The sequence below is a fragment of the Colletes gigas genome, unplaced genomic scaffold (genome assembly GCF_013123115.1).
Source record: "Colletes gigas isolate AHSC1104 unplaced genomic scaffold, ASM1312311v1 Colletes_gigas_Sc00015, whole genome shotgun sequence".
Lineage (NCBI taxonomy): Eukaryota > Metazoa > Arthropoda > Insecta > Hymenoptera > Colletidae > Colletes > Colletes gigas.
Genome location: NW_025106644.1, coordinates 5,866,114 through 5,885,196, shown reverse-complemented (window position 1 = coordinate 5,885,196; position 19,083 = coordinate 5,866,114). Strand labels below are relative to the sequence as shown.

The 19,083-nt window shown below is 34.9% G+C and overlaps 4 protein-coding genes across 9 annotated transcripts; 2 read left to right on the top strand and 2 right to left on the bottom strand.

Moving 5' to 3' along the window:
• Window positions 1–626: 626 nt before the first annotated feature.
• On the bottom strand, window positions 627–7,137 carry LOC122399789. Of its 4 annotated transcripts, XM_043400749.1 has the most exons (8): window positions 6,935–7,137; window positions 4,510–4,624; window positions 2,860–3,053; window positions 2,639–2,797; window positions 2,233–2,570; window positions 1,818–2,152; window positions 1,404–1,706; window positions 627–1,259 (listed from the first exon to the last, which is right to left on the bottom strand). In XM_043400749.1, exons 3-8 carry the CDS (start codon window positions 2,937–2,939, stop codon window positions 978–980), a joined length of 1,497 nt encoding a protein of 498 aa, XP_043256684.1. In that variant the 5' UTR covers window positions 2,940–3,053; window positions 4,510–4,624; window positions 6,935–7,137; the 3' UTR covers window positions 627–977. The 4 variants fall into 4 exon arrangements, with proteins under 4 accessions (XP_043256684.1, XP_043256682.1, XP_043256683.1 ...); XM_043400747.1 differs by having other exon boundaries at window positions 1,404–2,152; XM_043400748.1 differs by having other exon boundaries at window positions 627–1,256; window positions 1,404–2,152.
• Window positions 7,138–7,867: 730 nt separating this feature from the next.
• LOC122400039 (exosome RNA helicase MTR4) lies at window positions 7,868–11,836 on the top strand. The gene is made up of 10 exons (XM_043401234.1): window positions 7,868–8,057; window positions 8,131–8,232; window positions 8,310–8,552; window positions 8,625–8,832; window positions 8,918–9,184; window positions 9,255–10,083; window positions 10,164–10,336; window positions 10,404–10,835; window positions 10,932–11,469; window positions 11,546–11,836. Exons 1-10 carry the CDS (start codon window positions 7,945–7,947, stop codon window positions 11,701–11,703), a joined length of 3,063 nt encoding a protein of 1,020 aa, XP_043257169.1. The 5' UTR covers window positions 7,868–7,944; the 3' UTR covers window positions 11,704–11,836.
• Window positions 11,837–11,902: 66 nt separating this feature from the next.
• LOC122400040 (FAS-associated factor 1) lies at window positions 11,903–15,487 on the bottom strand. Of its 3 annotated transcripts, none has more exons than XM_043401235.1 (12): window positions 15,344–15,487; window positions 14,866–14,934; window positions 14,515–14,797; window positions 14,255–14,432; window positions 13,912–14,188; window positions 13,725–13,851; window positions 13,476–13,621; window positions 13,246–13,400; window positions 12,973–13,168; window positions 12,792–12,895; window positions 12,388–12,709; window positions 11,903–12,203 (listed from the first exon to the last, which is right to left on the bottom strand). In XM_043401235.1, exons 1-12 carry the CDS (start codon window positions 15,383–15,385, stop codon window positions 12,123–12,125), a joined length of 1,980 nt encoding a protein of 659 aa, XP_043257170.1. In that variant the 5' UTR covers window positions 15,386–15,487; the 3' UTR covers window positions 11,903–12,122. The 3 variants fall into 3 exon arrangements, with proteins under 3 accessions (XP_043257170.1, XP_043257173.1, XP_043257171.1); XM_043401238.1 differs by having other exon boundaries at window positions 14,659–14,797; XM_043401236.1 differs by having other exon boundaries at window positions 12,078–12,203; window positions 12,375–12,709.
• A 623-nt stretch (window positions 15,488–16,110) lies between these two features.
• On the top strand, window positions 16,111–18,738 carry LOC122399796 (NEDD8-conjugating enzyme Ubc12). The gene is made up of 4 exons (XM_043400759.1): window positions 16,111–16,380; window positions 17,300–17,394; window positions 17,461–17,667; window positions 17,744–18,738. The coding sequence occupies exons 1-4, from the start codon at window positions 16,278–16,280 to the stop codon at window positions 17,882–17,884; spliced, it is 546 nt and encodes a 181-aa protein (XP_043256694.1). The 5' UTR covers window positions 16,111–16,277; the 3' UTR covers window positions 17,885–18,738.
• The last annotated feature ends 345 nt before the right edge of the window (window positions 18,739–19,083 follow it).

The following is a 19,083-nucleotide window of genomic DNA, read 5'->3' as shown; positions in this document are numbered from 1 at the left end:
CTATGCATGGAACACATACCATCTTAGGATAATTTATTAGAAACCCTAAAATGGTGCATGGTAAATTATTATTTATTTATTTATTAATTAACCATGCTTGAGTCTTACCTTAAGTCAAAAGAATTATATCTCTTCTTTATGATTATTCAAAATCTAAATATAAGGAACAAATGGAGATATAACCTCTAAATTTCAATCACGAACAAGTAGCTTGGATTTGATTTTTAACTTTGTACTAATCCGTATTCTTTTAGATAAAAGAGAATGAGAGCTAAATTAATACAGTTATGACGAAAGAGTTTTGAATTTATCGGTTTGTCACTGTAATTTCGACCGTTTATCAAATTCTACTTAACGTCAACCATCGTCACTGTTAGGTACTGTTGTATGCTTACAGTTTCTGTACGCATGCGCAGATTACTAATTACATACTTGGTAACTCGTAATAATTTGCGTCGTCTAACGAGAAAATATTCTGCAAATTCTCGTCAAAAATTGCAGTACTCTACTCTTTAGATGCATTTCTTTACTAATCCCTATTTTTACCTTTTTTCGTCGGTTACTGCGAAACCGGAAATATGCAATATTATAAACGTGGTTCATTATAAAGTAATATAAGGGGTAAATGTTTCTCCTTTATTTATTCAAATTTTGAATCGTATAATTTTCATAGATTCAATATTTGACATGGCTTTATTAGGGCATATATCGTATATTAGTATTCGTACATAAGAACATGGTCACAGCCACATATTGTTAACAGGATTTGAATCCTGCTAATTTCACTTAACTGTATAAGGTACTGAGAAATACATAAAGCGAGAGTATATCAGTCAGCGTTTTTTTTACAATAGCCGTCGTGAGACCGTCCTGACTGAACGATTAAATTATACTCGGGACAAAAAGTATTGATTACTCAGGGTCATTAGGCGACTATCTCCAATTATATCACTTCACTAACTCGTTAGCATATTGTCTCACATGCTTCCAAATACTTTACGACCTCTTGTCACGGACAACGAGACAACGACGACACTTAAAACGAAGAAGACTAGTCCGAAGAAGGCGGTTAGAACCCTACACCATTGTCGCTTTCGTTTCGCTTTCGCGATCGCTCTGCCCAATCGTTCGGCACGAGAAACGTCCAACGTGAAGTCTAAGTCTCCGGCGAACCCTCGTATATGATGGTCCCAGTTACTTTTACCGGACGAAACGATTATGCCTTCGCTGGATGAACCACCGTCGCTGCACTCCAGCTGCTGAAACATCGGTCTTAATGGGTTGGTTACATTTACATTGCGGAGACTAACTTACTATATCGCTCACAAAGAATGAGAAACAAATCTAACCAAAGAACAATAATTATTCTCTACCTTGTACATATGTATATTTCATGGACTCACCGTCACGTATTCCGGTTCGCTGTGAACGAGCCTATTTCGATTTTGCTTTGTTTCGCCGTTCGTTACGATAGTCTTTTTCGCATCAACGCCAACGCAACAGGTCGCGAATGCGTTCTGCGGTTCTTTAACGTTATGACTTAAACGGCTCAAACATTTGCAAATGCGCGAACCGGAAATGTTTCTATTTCTTTGCGATGCCGATCCGAGAGTAGTTTCTTGGCAATGATCATCTACCAAAAACACAGCTGACGGGCTTCCTTTCTTTTCTGGCTCGTTGTTCGCTGTCCCGACGCGTTCCTCAACCTTCGACGATGATAAAAATCCGTGAGCATGTTCGCAGGAGTTCAAACAGGTGAACCATGCCGGGTTATGTACGTAAAAATGCCGTACGTTACCGTAGAGCTTAGAATTTACCGGATTGATTCTCGTCGACGAGATTCTATTGTTACAGCTCAACAACGACGAGTTCTTGTCGCTTACGAACGATGTCTTGCCGGGTATGAACGACGAGTTATGATAAACGTACTCGTAGATCCCTCCTTTCAAACCGATTCCTTGAGCAACTTTCTGCGAGATGCTATGCAGGATTTCCTCCGACGTCATAGCGGTCTCGCCTTCTATCACAGAGTTCAGCGTTCGGGATAACTCGAGGAGGACGTCGCGCGCCGATGTGCCTGCAGAGTTTTCATAATCCCAATCGCAGTACGAATATGCATACGCGCAACCGCATCCGCAGCACGCGTACAAAGCTATCGTGAATCGTAAAATCATGGCTTGTTAATCTCGAGGCGTTCGCCAAGCGTAAGATAATGTCGCTGTCGACGCTCACCATCGTATTCGGGGTTTTCATCGTTCTGATGAAGTTCACGCGGGCTAGGAAACGCAGACGGCCAAATGGGACGCGGGATCGCCTCGCTCTCGTGAATTACAGCAAGCCCTCCACCGAACTGGTCTTTCATCGTTATAGGCACAGCCCGGAAAATGCCCTGACCAGGGACTGCCGATGCATAACAAGAGTAAGAGCCAGCGGACAATGGCGGAGAGTGGCTGGAATAGCCAGAACTGGTCGAAGTCCGGCAACATTTTCTTAGATTGTTTCGCGTTGTGGTTGTTGACGAGCCGGCCACGAATCTTGAAACTTCAGCGTCTATCGAGTCGGGCTCTATCCTGTAGAATTTATACGCTGTTAGACTATACCGATGCAATAGTACATTGCTCAGAGTAACACCCTTTACCATTCTGCTTCGTGCAAGTCTGTTCTCGGCACGGCGTACAGACTGTCGGGATTGCAAACGTATCGCTCGTTCGGTAGACGCAAAGCTAACTTTACACCATCATCGTCGGGGCTGTTCTGGTTCCCAGGTGAAACTGCCAAGGTCGTCGCGACTGCGGCGCTGGAATAGAACTTCTAATGACGAGCGTTCAGAGATACCATGTTTTACGAGAAGTACAAAACCTGGATGATTGATGGTTGATGACGGTGTTACCGCATGGGTTAGATGCAGGTTCGTCTAGGGCCAGTAACCACCGCTGCATGCTCTTGTAGAATGCTCAGCAGCGGACTAAATGCCGCGCGCTTTCATTCTTAGGTTCCTCGATTCTCACCGACATCTCATCATCCCTTTTTGGCTTCTCGATACAACGGTAGGGCTGGAAGAAAGGATAACATTAGACTATCTTATGCAGGATGTTTGCCAGCTCGCGATACAAACTAGCACCGAATGTAGGTCTAAAGATCAATCGTTTCCGCGTTGTAAAAGAACGTGTCTTCTCTTAAGTTTTAAACTCCTTGGTTTTCCTCCACCTTTGTCTTCGCACGAAATTACAAGTGTCGTAATCGATATTATTGTATTCTCGCCTTGTCCGTTCCTTCTTCCATATTCAAGACTAACACTTTTAGTGGCGTAATCGAGATTCAGGACAGACGCTCTGATCCTCTGCTGTAATTCCTCGAAAATTTACATGCATGTCATACACGTTGCATTAATGAATGAACATGTTGGAAAAAAGTGTTCAAATCGTAGGAGATTGAATCATCTTTTCCCGTTTGAATTTCACACGAATTTATAAGCAGTTTTTTCGTTATTCTAACGATTTGTAATTATAATTCGTTGCGTGTCTCAACTCATCGGGCGAACTAACGCATCAGAATTTTTCATCGAAATATTCTACACTACGATCGTCCGATTTCTGTTTAACCAGATATTTATCTGACGAGCCGTTTAGTATTGATGCGGTGGATGATCCATGTTTCAAGGTCGCTTTCACATTCGTCATGTTCACGTAACAAATTGGACAACGTGAAACGGGTATTACGTTATCCAGGACATTCCTCACAGACTGACAAGAATGTAGGGTAATGTTATGTTTCGGTAATAATGCCTCTTAAAAGACTCATAGATGTTATCTCGCCATAGAGTGAAAATTAACCGCGCAATTTGTAATCGGTTACTTCGCAAGCGTGTGACTTATTACAGAACATGATACATTATGAAACGATTGACTGTAATTATAACTACACCCTAATTAAACCGCATATAACGTAGCCGTAACCATTGTTAAGTCTATTGCGAAATTATATCAACAATTACATTTTCTATTGCAATAGAAGGATCGTAGAAGTGTGGTACATTTGAAATTAAGTTTTGTAAGATTGACTCTGAGCTATAAAAAAAATTAAGAAATACTATCTGTACTATTGCGAAATTAAATCAACAATTACATTTTCTATTGCAATGTAAGGATCGTAGAAGTGTAGTGTACTGATACATTGAAATTGAGTTTTGTAAAATTGACTATGAGCTATAAAAAAAATTAATACTATCTGTACTATTGCGAAATTAAATCAACAATTACATTTTCTATTGCAATATAAAGATCGTAGAAGTGTGGTACATTTGAAATTAAGTTTTGTAAGATTGACTCTGAGCTATAAAAAAATTATGAAATACTATCTTTGCTATTAGGGAATGTATTTTAGGACGGTCTAAAAAGAATTAGCAATACGTTGCAAAGTCGGACATCCGATGAGCATGGTACGATGTGCCAAAGTAGCCCGTTTGGTTCACGAGTTACAGGTAAGTGTGGTACTCCAATTAACTAGTACCATGGATCAGCGTGCACGCCGTAGCGCCCAGCACTCCGCATTCCGCCACTTCCAGCCGACCACTTTCACGTCGCTACAGCCCGCTCCTCGATGTTCACGTATTATATGGTACACCCTGGAATGTCGATTGACGTTACAAAAGTCCTGTGCTTGGAGAAGAATGCAACTCGAGCCAGAAGCTCGATATCGCGCAGAGATATATCTACAGTAGTTACATACAAAACACATCATACAATTGAAGAGTCTTCGCGTCGAATCGGTAGAAATTAATTTAATATACGATTCGTTGCTTACTTCTATACAATCGATTAAAATACATTGTTATTCGACTGAGAATGTTGAGCACTTTGAAATAGAAAATTAAAAAGAAGAGACCGGAGCGTACAAAACTCGTAGAAATTTATCTTATAGGAAGATAGTACGAATGGTCCACGAAACGAAGTCGCGAAAAATATTTTGCTCGCAAACTTTCACTGGTACTCATTCAGGGCCGTCCTGTGAAAAGAAGCCGCCCTGTGGCAAGAAGAAAATAAATGCTCGATCCCCGCATCTGTCACAGTCGCCAAAACAGATTCTCGAGATTAGTTTCACGGCGCCGAAGGTGTCATGAATAAATTTCTAATCTAACAGACCTGCCTCCACCTCAAAAACATTACTAAAATTACACTCCGGTGTAAAATCAATTTTGAGGTCGACGGTATGTAAATGAGAGATTTATACGGTACCGTACGAATGTTATGATTTTCTTTTGAAGGCAAAGAAAGGTAAAACAGCCCCGGGCGAAGCACAACTTTCATACATGCAAATTCACGGTACGCTCAGTCGAATAGCTATGTAAATTACACGCAGCTGGCTATTTATTATGTCTATGGGGCAATATAGATTTTTCTTTTCCTCCGGAGAAAGTAGAAAAATAACAATTGCTGTACGGTAATCAACGGCCTAGTCGAGGATTACATCAGTTCGCTGGCCTGTGCTTGAACATACATGCATACATACGTGCTTTTTGTCATCGAACAATAATACAATACACGCAAATGAAATCGGTTAACGATCAAGCGCCAATTATGTAATACGAAATGTGGCAATGGATATATCGTTTTTGGCTAAAACAATGAACAGTAACGCGGCAAGAAGTCACCGTTACTTTGAAACAACAATCAACAGAGCAAAGTTAAATTATATGGCGCCTACGTTTACTTTCATCATTCCCCTTCCACCGATCAGTACATACACCTTGAACAACTGCTTGTTTTAATAAGCGTACGTAATTGCTTTAAATTCTTAAGGCGAGACGCTACCCTAAAGTGTCTAAAAATAGGTAAAGCTTGGGAAGGTAATAGATTTTTAAACTATTAACATTGTTTTCCAATTTTTTAACAATAAAAATGTTTCAAAATAACGGAATTATTCACTATTATTGAAACCTTTTTTGCTAGAACATCAATTACTGGTACATAAATTTTGGCAAGGACCAATAACCGAATTTTGGCGTTATTGTAACGATTTTCGATCAGGTGAAGCGCGACAGTAAGACGAAATGACCGATTTAAGCTACGAAAGAGCGAAGATCAACAGATCATGAAAGTGAACGACCAGAATTCCTCCGGAGGACGCACAGAGTGGTTGAGAAAGATCGACTCTGGGACAGACCCTGACTTTTCGACCCGCGGCACGATGACTCGTGGGACCATTGATCGTCTCGTGTTCTTATATCCTCGTCCTTCGACTCTAACATATGGCCATCCTATCGAGACGCGCTTCGTTTCGCAACCCTCGTCACCGCAGAGGGTCGCGCAACATACTCGCACCGCAGTTCTCGATAAATATATTATTTAACTTCTTCTTTAATCGGCCATTCGGTCCCCTCCATTTCAAACTCAAAATAGTTGTCTTATACTTTCTTCCTCTACAAAAAAATATAGTAAATTTAATTCTTGCTTGATAAAATTATTTTCGAAACTGTGAACTTTGATCGGCTCTTTCGTATCTTCGTGTTCAAAGTTTAACAATGAGATATTGAGGATTTAATAGTTGAAATTGCAAATATGATCGAAACATAATTGTCTATTACAATTTAATTAAACGATCTATATAGATATTTAACGATAATTACAATCGTACAAATGATAAAATTTTATCATTTTTACTGTACTAGATAATTTGTTTACGCAAAAGAAACCATTATATTACATGCTTTCTTTAAGTTTAATTAAAAGCAAAATCCATTAATAATTAACATTTTCTGATTACGTCTAATGACATTTACTATTTCAAAAACCAGAAGGAAGTTAAAAAGAAAAAGCATATTCAGCAATTTTTTTACACGAAAGAATTTAGGAGAACAATTTTATATGTTGATTAAAAATTCGATATATATTATAATTAGCGCTAAATTTCAATTGCTTTGTCTATGGTAAAATACCTATGTCTCTCTCGTCCTCTCCTTGTTGGAAATTGACAGCATGTACGATAATGGCTGAACGCTTGAGAGACAAAAACTTTCACGCGCGTATCAGCGCAACCGTTACGCTTACGATGTTGTTCTCGCGGAGGTCCAAAGGAAACTGAAAGTCCCGTTTCGTCGTCCCGAAACTTGACTGGATCATCAGAGGCTCTCTCTCCTCCACAGTCAATCATTATCTAGATAAAAAAAGTCCTTTTTATCGATAATTATCCCATAAATATTGTTTTGCTGTTTCATAGAATTAGTTTAATAGACTATGCCCTCTATACTCACGTACAATAATATATGAATCATATAATCGTTATGTACGATTATTTATAAATCGTGCAATACTCATCGATCGCAGTTATGTACAACAATAACAAGCAACTACCTTATCTGTTCCTATAACAATCGATATTGTTGGTATAACCTTATTAACTAAAAGAAAATCATTAATTTTATTATGTTACGTTTTATTCGAGAACTTTAGTCGTCAAATTATTAGACTTAATCGTAATTTTCAAAGCAGTCGTCTTTAATTTCTTCGAACGTATATTTTGCTTTTGAACTGGTACGTTTAATTCAAGTGTGTTTGTACCGCGTTAACTTCATTTGTACGCAATTTATGTAATCATATACAAGTTCATATTAAAGCGATATTTTATTTTTACTCTTAACTACTGACTTCGTGCTTTGAATGCGCAGCTTAGTTTGTATAATTTATAATTTACACAAACAAATTACTTTATGAATAATTTCCGTTTGACCAAGTACTTAACTGTCGACATATTTAATCGAAACTTTGGAATTATTTATCGAAGTTTTTGAGTCGAATGCTAATCGATAGGCCCTTCGATATGGTCGATAAACCTTTCGATATGTCCGACAATCGATATAAAATGACGAAGAGGGTGTAAATACTAACCTTTCACATGTGTGAATTTTTTGGTGTTTGTTATTATTTGTAAATATAATCTGTCCTTAAAATGGCTAATTTTTCTGAAGACTTGTTTGACGTTTTCGAAGAAACAGATGATGTAGTAGAGGTAATTCCAGCCCCAGTAAGACAGAAGGATTTCCAGATATCATTGAACGAAAAGTAAGCATCCCCATAACTTCACGAACGAGTATGAAGCGTGCCTGTAAATAATAAAAAAATGATTAATATATAGAAAAACTGATCCAGAGAGTGGGACGAAACGAGACTTGGAAACTGATGCTAGTGAAATAATTTCTAAAAAATTACGATTCGATCCTGTCTTGGAAGATATAAAGTAACCTACAATAATAAATGTAACTCGTAGTTATTTATCTATCATTTTTAAAAATTATTGTATGTCTTTGTATGCAGCGTAGAAGAATTGGCACCGCGTATTAAAATACATACTATAGAGACGATCGAATCGTGTACGCACGAAGTTGCAGTACCACCGGATTATCAATATGTACCATTGGAAAGTAAACAAAGCAAATCAGCTAAGGAATATAAATTCGTGCTAGATCCTTTTCAGAAGGAAGCAATATTATGTATCGAAAACAATCAATCCGTTTTGGTTTCTGCTCATACTTCGGCTGGTAAAACTGTTGTTGCGGAGTATGTATCTTAATTAATAGAAAATGATAGAAAATTTATAAATATACTTATTGCTAATTGGACATTTTACAGGTATGCCATAGCATGTTCGTTAAGGGATAAGCAAAGAGTGATTTATACAACTCCTATCAAAGCATTAAGTAATCAAAAATACAGAGAATTTTTTGAGGAATTCAAGGATGTTGGCTTAGTAACCGGAGATGTTACAATTAATCCAACAGCCAGTGTTCTTATCATGACTACTGAAATCTTAAGAAACATGCTTTACAGAGGATCCGAGGTTTTTTTTAAATTTTTAACTATATATATATATAAATGTTTCTTATTGTATTATTAGTAATTTCAATAATGTATTTAACGTTCAGGTAATGCGTGAAGTCGGTTGGGTAATCTTTGACGAAATTCATTATATGCGTGACAAAAGCAGAGGTGTCGTATGGGAAGAAACATTAATATTGTTACCAGACAATGTGCATTATGTATTTCTTTCCGCTACTATACCTAATGCACGGCAATTCGTAGAGTGGGTAGCACATTTACATAAACAACCGTGTCATGTTGTTTATACAGACTATAGGCCGACTCCTTTACAACATTATATATTTCCTGTTGGTGGGGATGGAATTCACTTGGTTAGTGAAACGTAATAAAAAAATTAATTTATTAAAGAATAAAAAAACTTACGATTATATTAATACATAGGTTGTAGATGAAACGGGACAATTTAAAGAAGAAAATTTCAACAGAGCAATGGCTTGGTTGCAACACGGCGATCCTGCTAAAGGAGATACAAAAGGTCGTAAAGGAGGGATGCGCTCCTCAAATTCTGGACATTCGAATATTTTCAAAATGGTGAAAATGATCATGGAAAGGAACTTTGCACCTGTAATTATATTCAGCTTTTCAAAAAAAGATTGCGAGGTTTATGCGATGCAAATGGCTAAATTGGATTTAAATACAATAGAAGAAAAGAAATTAGTGAATGAAGTTTTTAATAATGCTATGGATGTTCTTAACGAAGAAGACAGGCGCTTACCGCAGGTTGAAAATGTATTACCACTTTTAAGACGTGGAATAGGAATTCATCATGGTGGACTTTTACCTATACTGAAGGAAACTGTCGAGATATTGTTTGGCGAAGGGTTAATAAAAGCGCTCTTTGCGACAGAAACTTTTGCAATGGGATTAAATATGCCAGCGCGAACAGTTCTATTCACAGCATCGCGAAAATTCGATGGCAAAGATTTTCGTTGGATTACATCTGGTGAATATATTCAGATGTCTGGTCGAGCGGGCAGAAGAGGTCTAGATGAAAAAGGAATAGTAATATTAATGATAGATGAACAAGTTAGTCCGGTAATTGGCAAAGCGATTGTACAAGGGAAACCAGACCCCATTAATTCAGCATTTCACTTGACTTACAATATGGTTTTAAATCTTCTAAGAGTCGAAGAAATTAATCCGGAGTACATGCTTGAAAGGAGTTTTTATCAATTCCAAAATCAAGCCTCCATTCCTGATTTATATAACAGTAAGTAGATTGTTTATTCAACAATTAAATATTACAATTTGGTATAAAATGATTATTATTATTTTTACAAATTATTACAGAGGTAAAAGAATTGCAAGCGGCGTATAATGCGGTGGATATTGATAAGTATAATCAAATATCGTCTTACCATGACATACGTGAACAACTCGATCGTCTTTGTACCGAATTTCGATCTTTCTTGACAAAACCAGAATATTTACTTCCATTCCTACAACCTGGAAGGCTAGTAAAAGTATGTATTTACATATACTACTTACATGTAATAGCATTATTTTCTAATATTTTAATAACGATTATAGGTGAAAAATGAGAATGAAATGTTTGATTGGGGTATTATTGTAAATTTTAAAAAGAAGAATCCTACAAATCCGACAAAAGAAAACACTGCTATCATTATAGACATTTTACTCCATATTTCTAAAGAGTCTAGCAAAGGATGTCCAGTACCTTGTCGCGAAGGAGAAGAGGGTGACATGGAAGTAGTCCCTGTTTTACACACACTAATTTCACAAATAAGTTCACTTAGATTATACTACCCAAAAGATTTAAGACCATCCGACAACAGGAAAAGTGTATTAAAAACGATACAGGAAGTAAAGAAAAGATTTCCAGACGGACCACCGCTACTGAATCCTATTACAGACATGCGAATAGAAGATGAAACATTTAAAGATGTCGTTAAGAAAATCGAAGTATTGGAAGAAAGATTATATGCTCACCCTTTCCATAAGGTAAGATAACTATAGTTCTGTTCCTACGTGCTACTTCTCACTTATCTTTAATACTCGTACAATGACAATGAATGTTTGATTTTACTTCGAGTATAGGATCCCAATATAAATACATTATACGAACAATTTTTGCATAAAGATGACTTAGCTAATCAGCTTAAAGAAGCAAAGTTAGAATTGAAACGAGCCAAATCGATACTTCAAATGGATGAATTAAAATGTAGAAAACGAGTGTTACGAAGATTGGCTTATTGCACAACGTCAGACGTTATAGAATTAAAAGGCCGAGTGGCTTGCGAACTAAATGGAGCTGATGAATTGTTAATGACGGAAATGATTTTTAATGGATTATTTAATACGTTAAGTGTACCGCAAATGATAGCATTAATTAGTTGTTTTGTTTGTGACGATAAATCGAACGAAATGCCTAAAAGTACCGAGGAATTAGGTGGCCCTCTAAGACAAATGCAAGATTTGGCCCGCAGAATAGCGAAAGTATCTACAGAAGCTAATTTAGAATTAGACGAAGACTCATATGTGGAAAGTTTTAAACCATATCTAATGGATGTTGTATATGCTTGGAGTAAAGGTGCCACTTTCTTACAGATTTGTAAAATGACAGATGTATTTGAAGGTATACTGCAGATTTTAATTATGTCTTTATATTTCATTCTTTCATAGTAAACTTAATTGTATTTTATTCATCCTAGGTTCAATTATACGATGTATGCGTCGTTTAGAAGAAGTTCTTAGACAATTGTGTCAAGCAGCAAAGAACATTGGAAACACGGATTTAGAGAATAAATTCAGCGAAGCGATTAAACTCATAAAACGTGATATTGTCTTTGCCGCATCTTTGTATCTATAATAAAATTTTTTAGAAAGATTTGCTATTATTTAAAATATATTTTTTTTATTACGAGTTCCATTTATATCTTTTACAAATTAAGTTCTCTTTCAATATATTTTGAAATGCTCATTGCAATCATGGTAACGATAAACAAAAGGCAGCTTTTGTTTGAGGTTTCTCAGAATGTAATTTATTCTTAGGAATTTAAAATATACAATGTACATGCATGGAAAGGACTTCTTTTTTTTTTTTATAATATAAAACTACATTTGTTGTACGAATTAATAGTACGAAAAAATACAGCATGAAAATGTAGTTGCATAATAAACAGAACTCATATTAACTGACAACTATTCGAAACTTGTTAAATAAATAACACTTTCAGAACATTGCGATGCTTAATTTCTACATTTTTAATTTAATTACAACAAAATTACTTATCGTTCTTCTAAAATTACTGTTTCTTGAGGACAGAATTTCAGATCCATGAGAGTGAGTTTTGAATCCATGGATGTTAACTAAAAATACATATAGGAATACCTTTGAATATATTTTCGTTCTGGGCAACTATTTCAGTCTACTATTACAAATTGACAGTAAAATTATGAAAGGTTCTTTGCACTTGTATTTAATCTGACGAAATAAATGCCATAAAGGAATATCTATATAATAAGAACTCAAATGCTTACATCATCTACTTACATCCCTTCGAGGCCAACTACATAGGACCTTATATTCTTCTGTAGGATAACCCTCCACGATGAGGAAATTAAGGAGCGTTTGTAATGGTGTGTCGAATTGAAATCTACGTTCCAGAAATTTTCCAGTCGGAAGTCGTACTCTTACTTTCAGTACACCATCGCCCGCGCCTTGTTGCGGTTCCGGGGGTAAACTCGATTCTACAGTTTGTCTATGAGCTTCTTTCCTTGCTTCTTCAGCCAACCTCTCATTCTCTGCCTCTAACTTTTTTCGTTTTTCTAGTTCCTCTTCCACTTTCTTTTGCTCTTTTGCCTTTTCTTTCGCTCTAACATCATATAACGCGTTGTATTAAATTATTATTAATACATAACTGTATTCAATCATGTAATTTATTATTTCTAATTCACCTGTCTGCTGCTAAACTTTCTTGATATGCTCTATCTTGCTCTTGTTTAACTCTTTCTCTAGCTTGTCTTTCTTCTTCAACTCCAATGTCAGCGCGTCTTTGCAACTGTTTTTCAAAACGGTAACAACATATGAAATATAACACAAGATTATACATTAATGTTAACTTTAATTTTCTTTTACCTGGAATACATCAACAGCATGAATTAGGTTTGTTAGTAGTTCATTTACACCCACATTGCCATGAACTGTCGTAAATATTTCTGTATTAGATCTAGTTCTCATTATAATTACAAGAACAGGCAAAGTATCAATGTCTATATTTTTCATAGCTAATACTGCAACCGGTCCTAACGTTTCTTTCACGGACGAAAGAAACCTGTAAATTAAGAGTAATTTATTGTACAAGAAATTATTGTATCAATGAACAGAAACATCTTCTCTTGCAAAATATACCTTTGCCTATTAGACTCATAGGTGATATCCCAACCCCATACAATGAAATTTGCAGATAGAACTTGCAGTACTGTTTCAGAGCCTAATAATTGCGTGCAAAATACATTTGCTAATACACTATTATCATGATGTAAATATACAGCCAACAATTTCCTCTATAATGATTGAAATTTATAGCATTACACATCGAGTACTATCTATTATCATTTCTAATTATATTAGTTACAAACCTCTTTTGCAGGTTTTAAACACGATTCTTTAACAGCGTCTTTAAATTTTCCAGTAAAAAATTCTGGATGTCCCAGTCCATACCTGTTTTCAAATTCTTCTGCAAAAAGCAACGTACCCATTGTTTCATCGGTCACATTTTCTGGCACTATAAAAAGAAATGCACTTTATAGAATTTATTTAATATTAAATATTCTGCATATCATAAAAATTAATAAATAAATAATTTATCAAGATTTGAATTTACTTACTAAGACATTGAATTTTAGTAGACTTGATATCTATGAAAATATCATCATCGACATTAAACGATTCTGGTTCTTCTACATCATCTCCTTCGTTCTCAGAACTATCGCTTCCAACTAGGTCTATAACATCCTAAAAGTAAATAAACATTACCGAACTGTTATATACATCTTGAATTATTATCGATGGTACCTTCTTCTCCAGTTTCATAGGAAGTTCAGTGACAGAAAGATCATGTTCCGGGTAAGAAATTCCACTTTGTGCTAGCATAGTGCTATCATTTTTCACTGAACTTGGCCAACCTTTCCACTGCTGATATCGAATAGGAACATTTATTAATGAGTAAATACCTGACTTTACATCAAGGATTGTACACGATCCAAGAAACTTTAAATTATATGTTTCCTTGCGTATTTCATCTTTGATATTTAAGGTATACGTTTGAGTCATATGTTCTGCTAAATTTGCACTAAAAATACAAGTATAATATAATTGTACACAATATATTAAAATAATTTTCCATAAATTTACTTACCTATCGGTTGTTATATCAAGATCCTCCGTTAGAGAAGACATACATAAAGTATTTTCTTTTGGCAAATCTAACGTTTGTAACGACGTAGAAGGTGATTCTGGTACTTTTGGCCAGCCATAAAGACGTTGTTGGCAAGGAGAGACGGATGTTTGTTCCCATATAAGTTGTTTGAGATCACCTAAAAGTAATAAATCTCGTTTAAAAAGTAATAATTTTATTAATAAGAAACATTGCCAAACAAGGAATACTCAGTTACTTACTTAAAGAGGATAACTCAGACAAATTTATTTTATAAACATTACTAAGATACTTAATGCGGAATGTGAGTATTCTTTCTCTTGCACAGTTTTTAAGTTTACTTGTTCCTGGTTTTGAATTTTCTACAACATCCATTTTTGAATTACTTTTTGAATCATGAACAGTTTGTGACGACGAAGAAGACGAATGAGGCATTCTTTCAATTTCTTCTATCATTTCTATATCTGGACTCATTTCGGAAGGTAGTTGTTGTGTACCACGAGGCATGGCTTGATTTACTGCTGCCTGTAAAGTGTAATTAAATAATTTTTAATCCTATATTCCTTTTACCTGTAATTTACATACAAACTTACCAATAAATCCCAATTCGAATCTTGTAAGTATTTGATGGCATCCCCAACATCATCAATTCCAGTACATGCCTAAAACAATTCAATACTTTTAAATAACTGTTCTGAAAATATGAACCATACTACACGACATCACAATAAAATAAATTCTTGAACGCAATTTTTTATATCCGTAACTTTATAGTCTTACAAAGGTTCATGATTCATAAACAAAATTATACAAAGGGACAAAGAAACCAATGTACACACGAAGATACGTTTAAAAATATACGCCACTAAATACTGTAAAATGTTATTCGAATGGTGTTATACGTTCCTAAACATCGTTGAAATTTTGACAGATTAAAGAGAAAACAATTGGAAAATGTCGTATTATATTCATAGATTTCAACTATTGTCAATGTCACTATGCGTATATATCATAACCTAAAATTTTATTTGTGTTTGGGGTAAATGTATAATCGAAGCTCCGATAGATTACCTGAAAGTCAGCCAAAATCTCGGCCCGTGTTCCAGCCATCATGTCTACGTTTACTGTCAAACTCGAGCAAATACGCAACCCACGAAAAAACTATTTTGTTACTTTACAATCGTTACAAGCAACATGCACAATGAATGCAAGCCATTGACGTCTTAAACCTCACGCTAGTTTTAAACGAACATTGAACCATCTATAGTGTTTATATATTTTCCTTTGCAACATCAAACAATTGTTCGTATATCGGGCGATATCAGAAGAGATATTTTCATTTCTCAACTAAAGTTCTCTAATGCACGCCAGAAATTACGATTGGTGGAATCTTAAATCGTTATAACTGTTCTCCAATCATATTTAAAAGATTGGAAATATACATGAAAAAATTGTAATATTTATGGTAACGTGAATATAAATTTTCTTATTCTACGTTTTTGATTGTTACATTTAATTAATTCTTTCCTAATATGTATATATATATATATGATAATAGTAATGGCTGATTTTCACCGATGATAGTATACTTTATACAATATTTAAGATTAATTGTATTACTCAAAGTTCCGAATTAATTAAAAAACACAGATTATAGCTCCGTCATTACTTAGATCGCTATAAAATCTTCTTTGTTTGAAACTACTTGAACTAAAATAAACGATTATTTGTTTAATTTTAAGTTACAATATTACGTATATATATATGTGTATGTATATGAATGTAATACTGGCTTAATTGTGCAACATGAAAAATAGAACTTAATACCGTGAGAGTAACAGAAGTGACTTGAGCTACGTCCACGTGAAATCAGTCATAAATTTATGGTAGTTGTTTCCATTGTCAAAAAGAGTTTTGTTGCGTGCATCGTAGTTCGCGCGCGTGGCCGATCGAGGAAGAACGAGACTTTTTTTATGCCTTCCACGCCGGGCACTGTCACTTTATCATGATCAAATTATTCTCGTTAAAACAGGCGAATAAGGATGGCGAGTCGCCGAAACCTGGCACCCAAAAGAAGGCATCCGCAGCACAACTGAGAATCACAAAAGGTTTTATCGATGGCCATTCCATTGTATTTCTGCTAATTTCTTTTTGGTTTCATTAACTATTGACTTTCTATAATGCACAAAAACTTCAGTGTGTTGTTTAAGAAAGAGTCTCTTTAAAATCTTGTAAAGTTTTCATCTATAAAGTCTTGCAACACTTGTTCGTACAACTAATGTCTTTCCAACTTTTCGTGATATCATTTATGCGTATAAGATTTTACATTTAATTTCTTAACCTATTTTATTGTACATAAACATATGTGCAATATTTAAGAAACGATATCTTATTTAAATATTTCATTGGGATAATATAAATAGCTGTTTTGCTAACTTTCCAAAAAGAAAGAAAAAAGAAATAGTGAGAAACATGAATGAACTAAAAGAGCAAACAATTTTTACTGTAAACTGACATTAAATTAATCAATAAGCAACGTATCGATATTAATTATAATTTTGTTTGGTTATACTCTCTAAAATAAGAAAACCTGTCAAGCACAATTATGCCTATGAATATACAGGTATATTGTTCATTATATTATTAAATTACTGTAATTTTAATAATATAAAGAACAATATTCCTTTTTTTGATATTATATTGCTACTGAGATATATTATCAATAGAATTTGTAATGTGTATTAAATTACTTCCTTTGAAAAATACTAATATAAAATGTAATAAAGTTACATATAAGAAAATGTTAATGCAATATTGTTAAATCTACTTATAACTAGTTTATAAAATTTAACACAGAAGCATTGTTACGTTGAAATAAAGTTTTGACCTTTGGATGACATTGAAAAATTGATCTTAAAATATGGTTTTTACATACTCCTTTTTGTATTTACAAATGTTACATACAGAGAACTATGATTATCATATGATAAGAAGAAAGACTTCTGTGATGCTTTTTGTTTTGCATAGACATAAATGAACTCAATCTTCCAAAAACATGTGGGACAGAGTTTCCTGATCCAGACGACCTCCTCAGTTTTAAATTAATTATTTGTCCAGACGAGGTAAGGCTTCTTGTACAAAACATTGTTTGTCCAATAAAAAAAATCTGGTTTTTTAATTTTTTTCAGGGATATTATAGGGGTGGCAGATTTGTCTTCAGTTTTAAAGTTGGGCCAAATTATCCACATGAGCCACCAAAAGTAAAGTGTGAAACACAAGTTTACCACCCTAACATTGATTTGGATGGCAATGTGTGTCTGAATATCTTAAGAGAAGATTGGAAACCAGTTCTCACAATTAATTCTATTGTCTATGGATTGCAGTATCTTTTTCTTGTATGTAATGTAACGTATTATTTTGTACGTATACAAAAAGGGGGCGATATATTAAAAGAATACATTGTTTATTTAGGAACCAAATCCAGAAGATCCATTGAATAAAGATGCTGCTGAGGTCCTTCAAAATAATAGGAGAGCGTTTGAGCAAAATGTAGCAAAGGCAATGAGAGGCGGCTATGTTGGCTCGTTTTACTTCGAACGATGTCTCAAGTGATACAGCGCTCGTTTCCCTCGAGGGCACACTGAGGAAAGAGACCGAGAGTAGAACATCCTGCTCTAAACGCGTTTCCCTTGTCTCTCACGTTTATTCGTGGACGGGGCCTCTTTGCGTCTTCTTGATCGAGTGCTTCGTTCCGTTGGTCAACAAACCATCGGTAAAAATGCCACCGATGCGCTGTTCGCTCGGAGCTGTGGGATACCTTTTTTCTTTTCTTTCCCGTTTTCTCTTTCACTCAGTACTCTGCAAAGAATCGATGTTGTATTTACGTTTGCAAGTTTCTTACTTGAATCTATCCATTGGTAAATACAATTTAAAGTGGCGGTTATTGTCGAATAACAGCTGTTAACAAGTTTCCTTAAAAGAGCATCTGTGATTACAAATATTATTACAACTTTATTATAGACGTATTTTTGGCTACGATCGTCCTGAATTCCCACGTGTGTGTATCTGCGGATTGCGATATCTAAATTTATAGTAATTTATACAATGGAATGAACACACCTGGACATAAATAAAAAGTTGTGATCAAAATTGTTGCAGCCTCTCTTGGGACATCACTTCTAGTTATGACCAACGAAGTTTGACTTTATACTTTATTGACAGTATTTATCATTACGTTCGTTACCAATCTTATTGAAAAAGTGTGCGTGTATGAGATTTGCAAACACATCTGCAATTGCGATCGTCACAGCTCTTTAAAAAAAAAAAAAAAAAAAAAAAATGTATCTCCGCCCTGAGGATCACTTCGCAGGATATGAATTATTTTCCTAGAATGGATACATATCCTGCTATGCTCTTCGTCGGAAACCACGTAATTTAATTTATGTATCGATCGAAAGTGGAATATAAGGCTGTTAAGGAAAAATTTTGTATTCTAATTTTCGTTGAACATTACCCCCCCCCCATGATTAACAATTTCTATTAGCTAATTTTAAATACGATATCAAAGCAATATAGTTTTAAAGAAACTATTAAAAATTTAGCTGTATTTCTGAGATTTATTTTCCTTTTAGTAACATAGATATGAATTCTACAAATTACTTTTAATTCCTGGCAATTGGTTTTATAAATATTCCAAATTAACAAATAAAAAAATAACTAGTTATTACATTGTTATTTTACAAATAGATTTACCACATTATTAGTCTTATAGTAACAAATTGATTTAATTAAAACAATGTACAAATAGATAT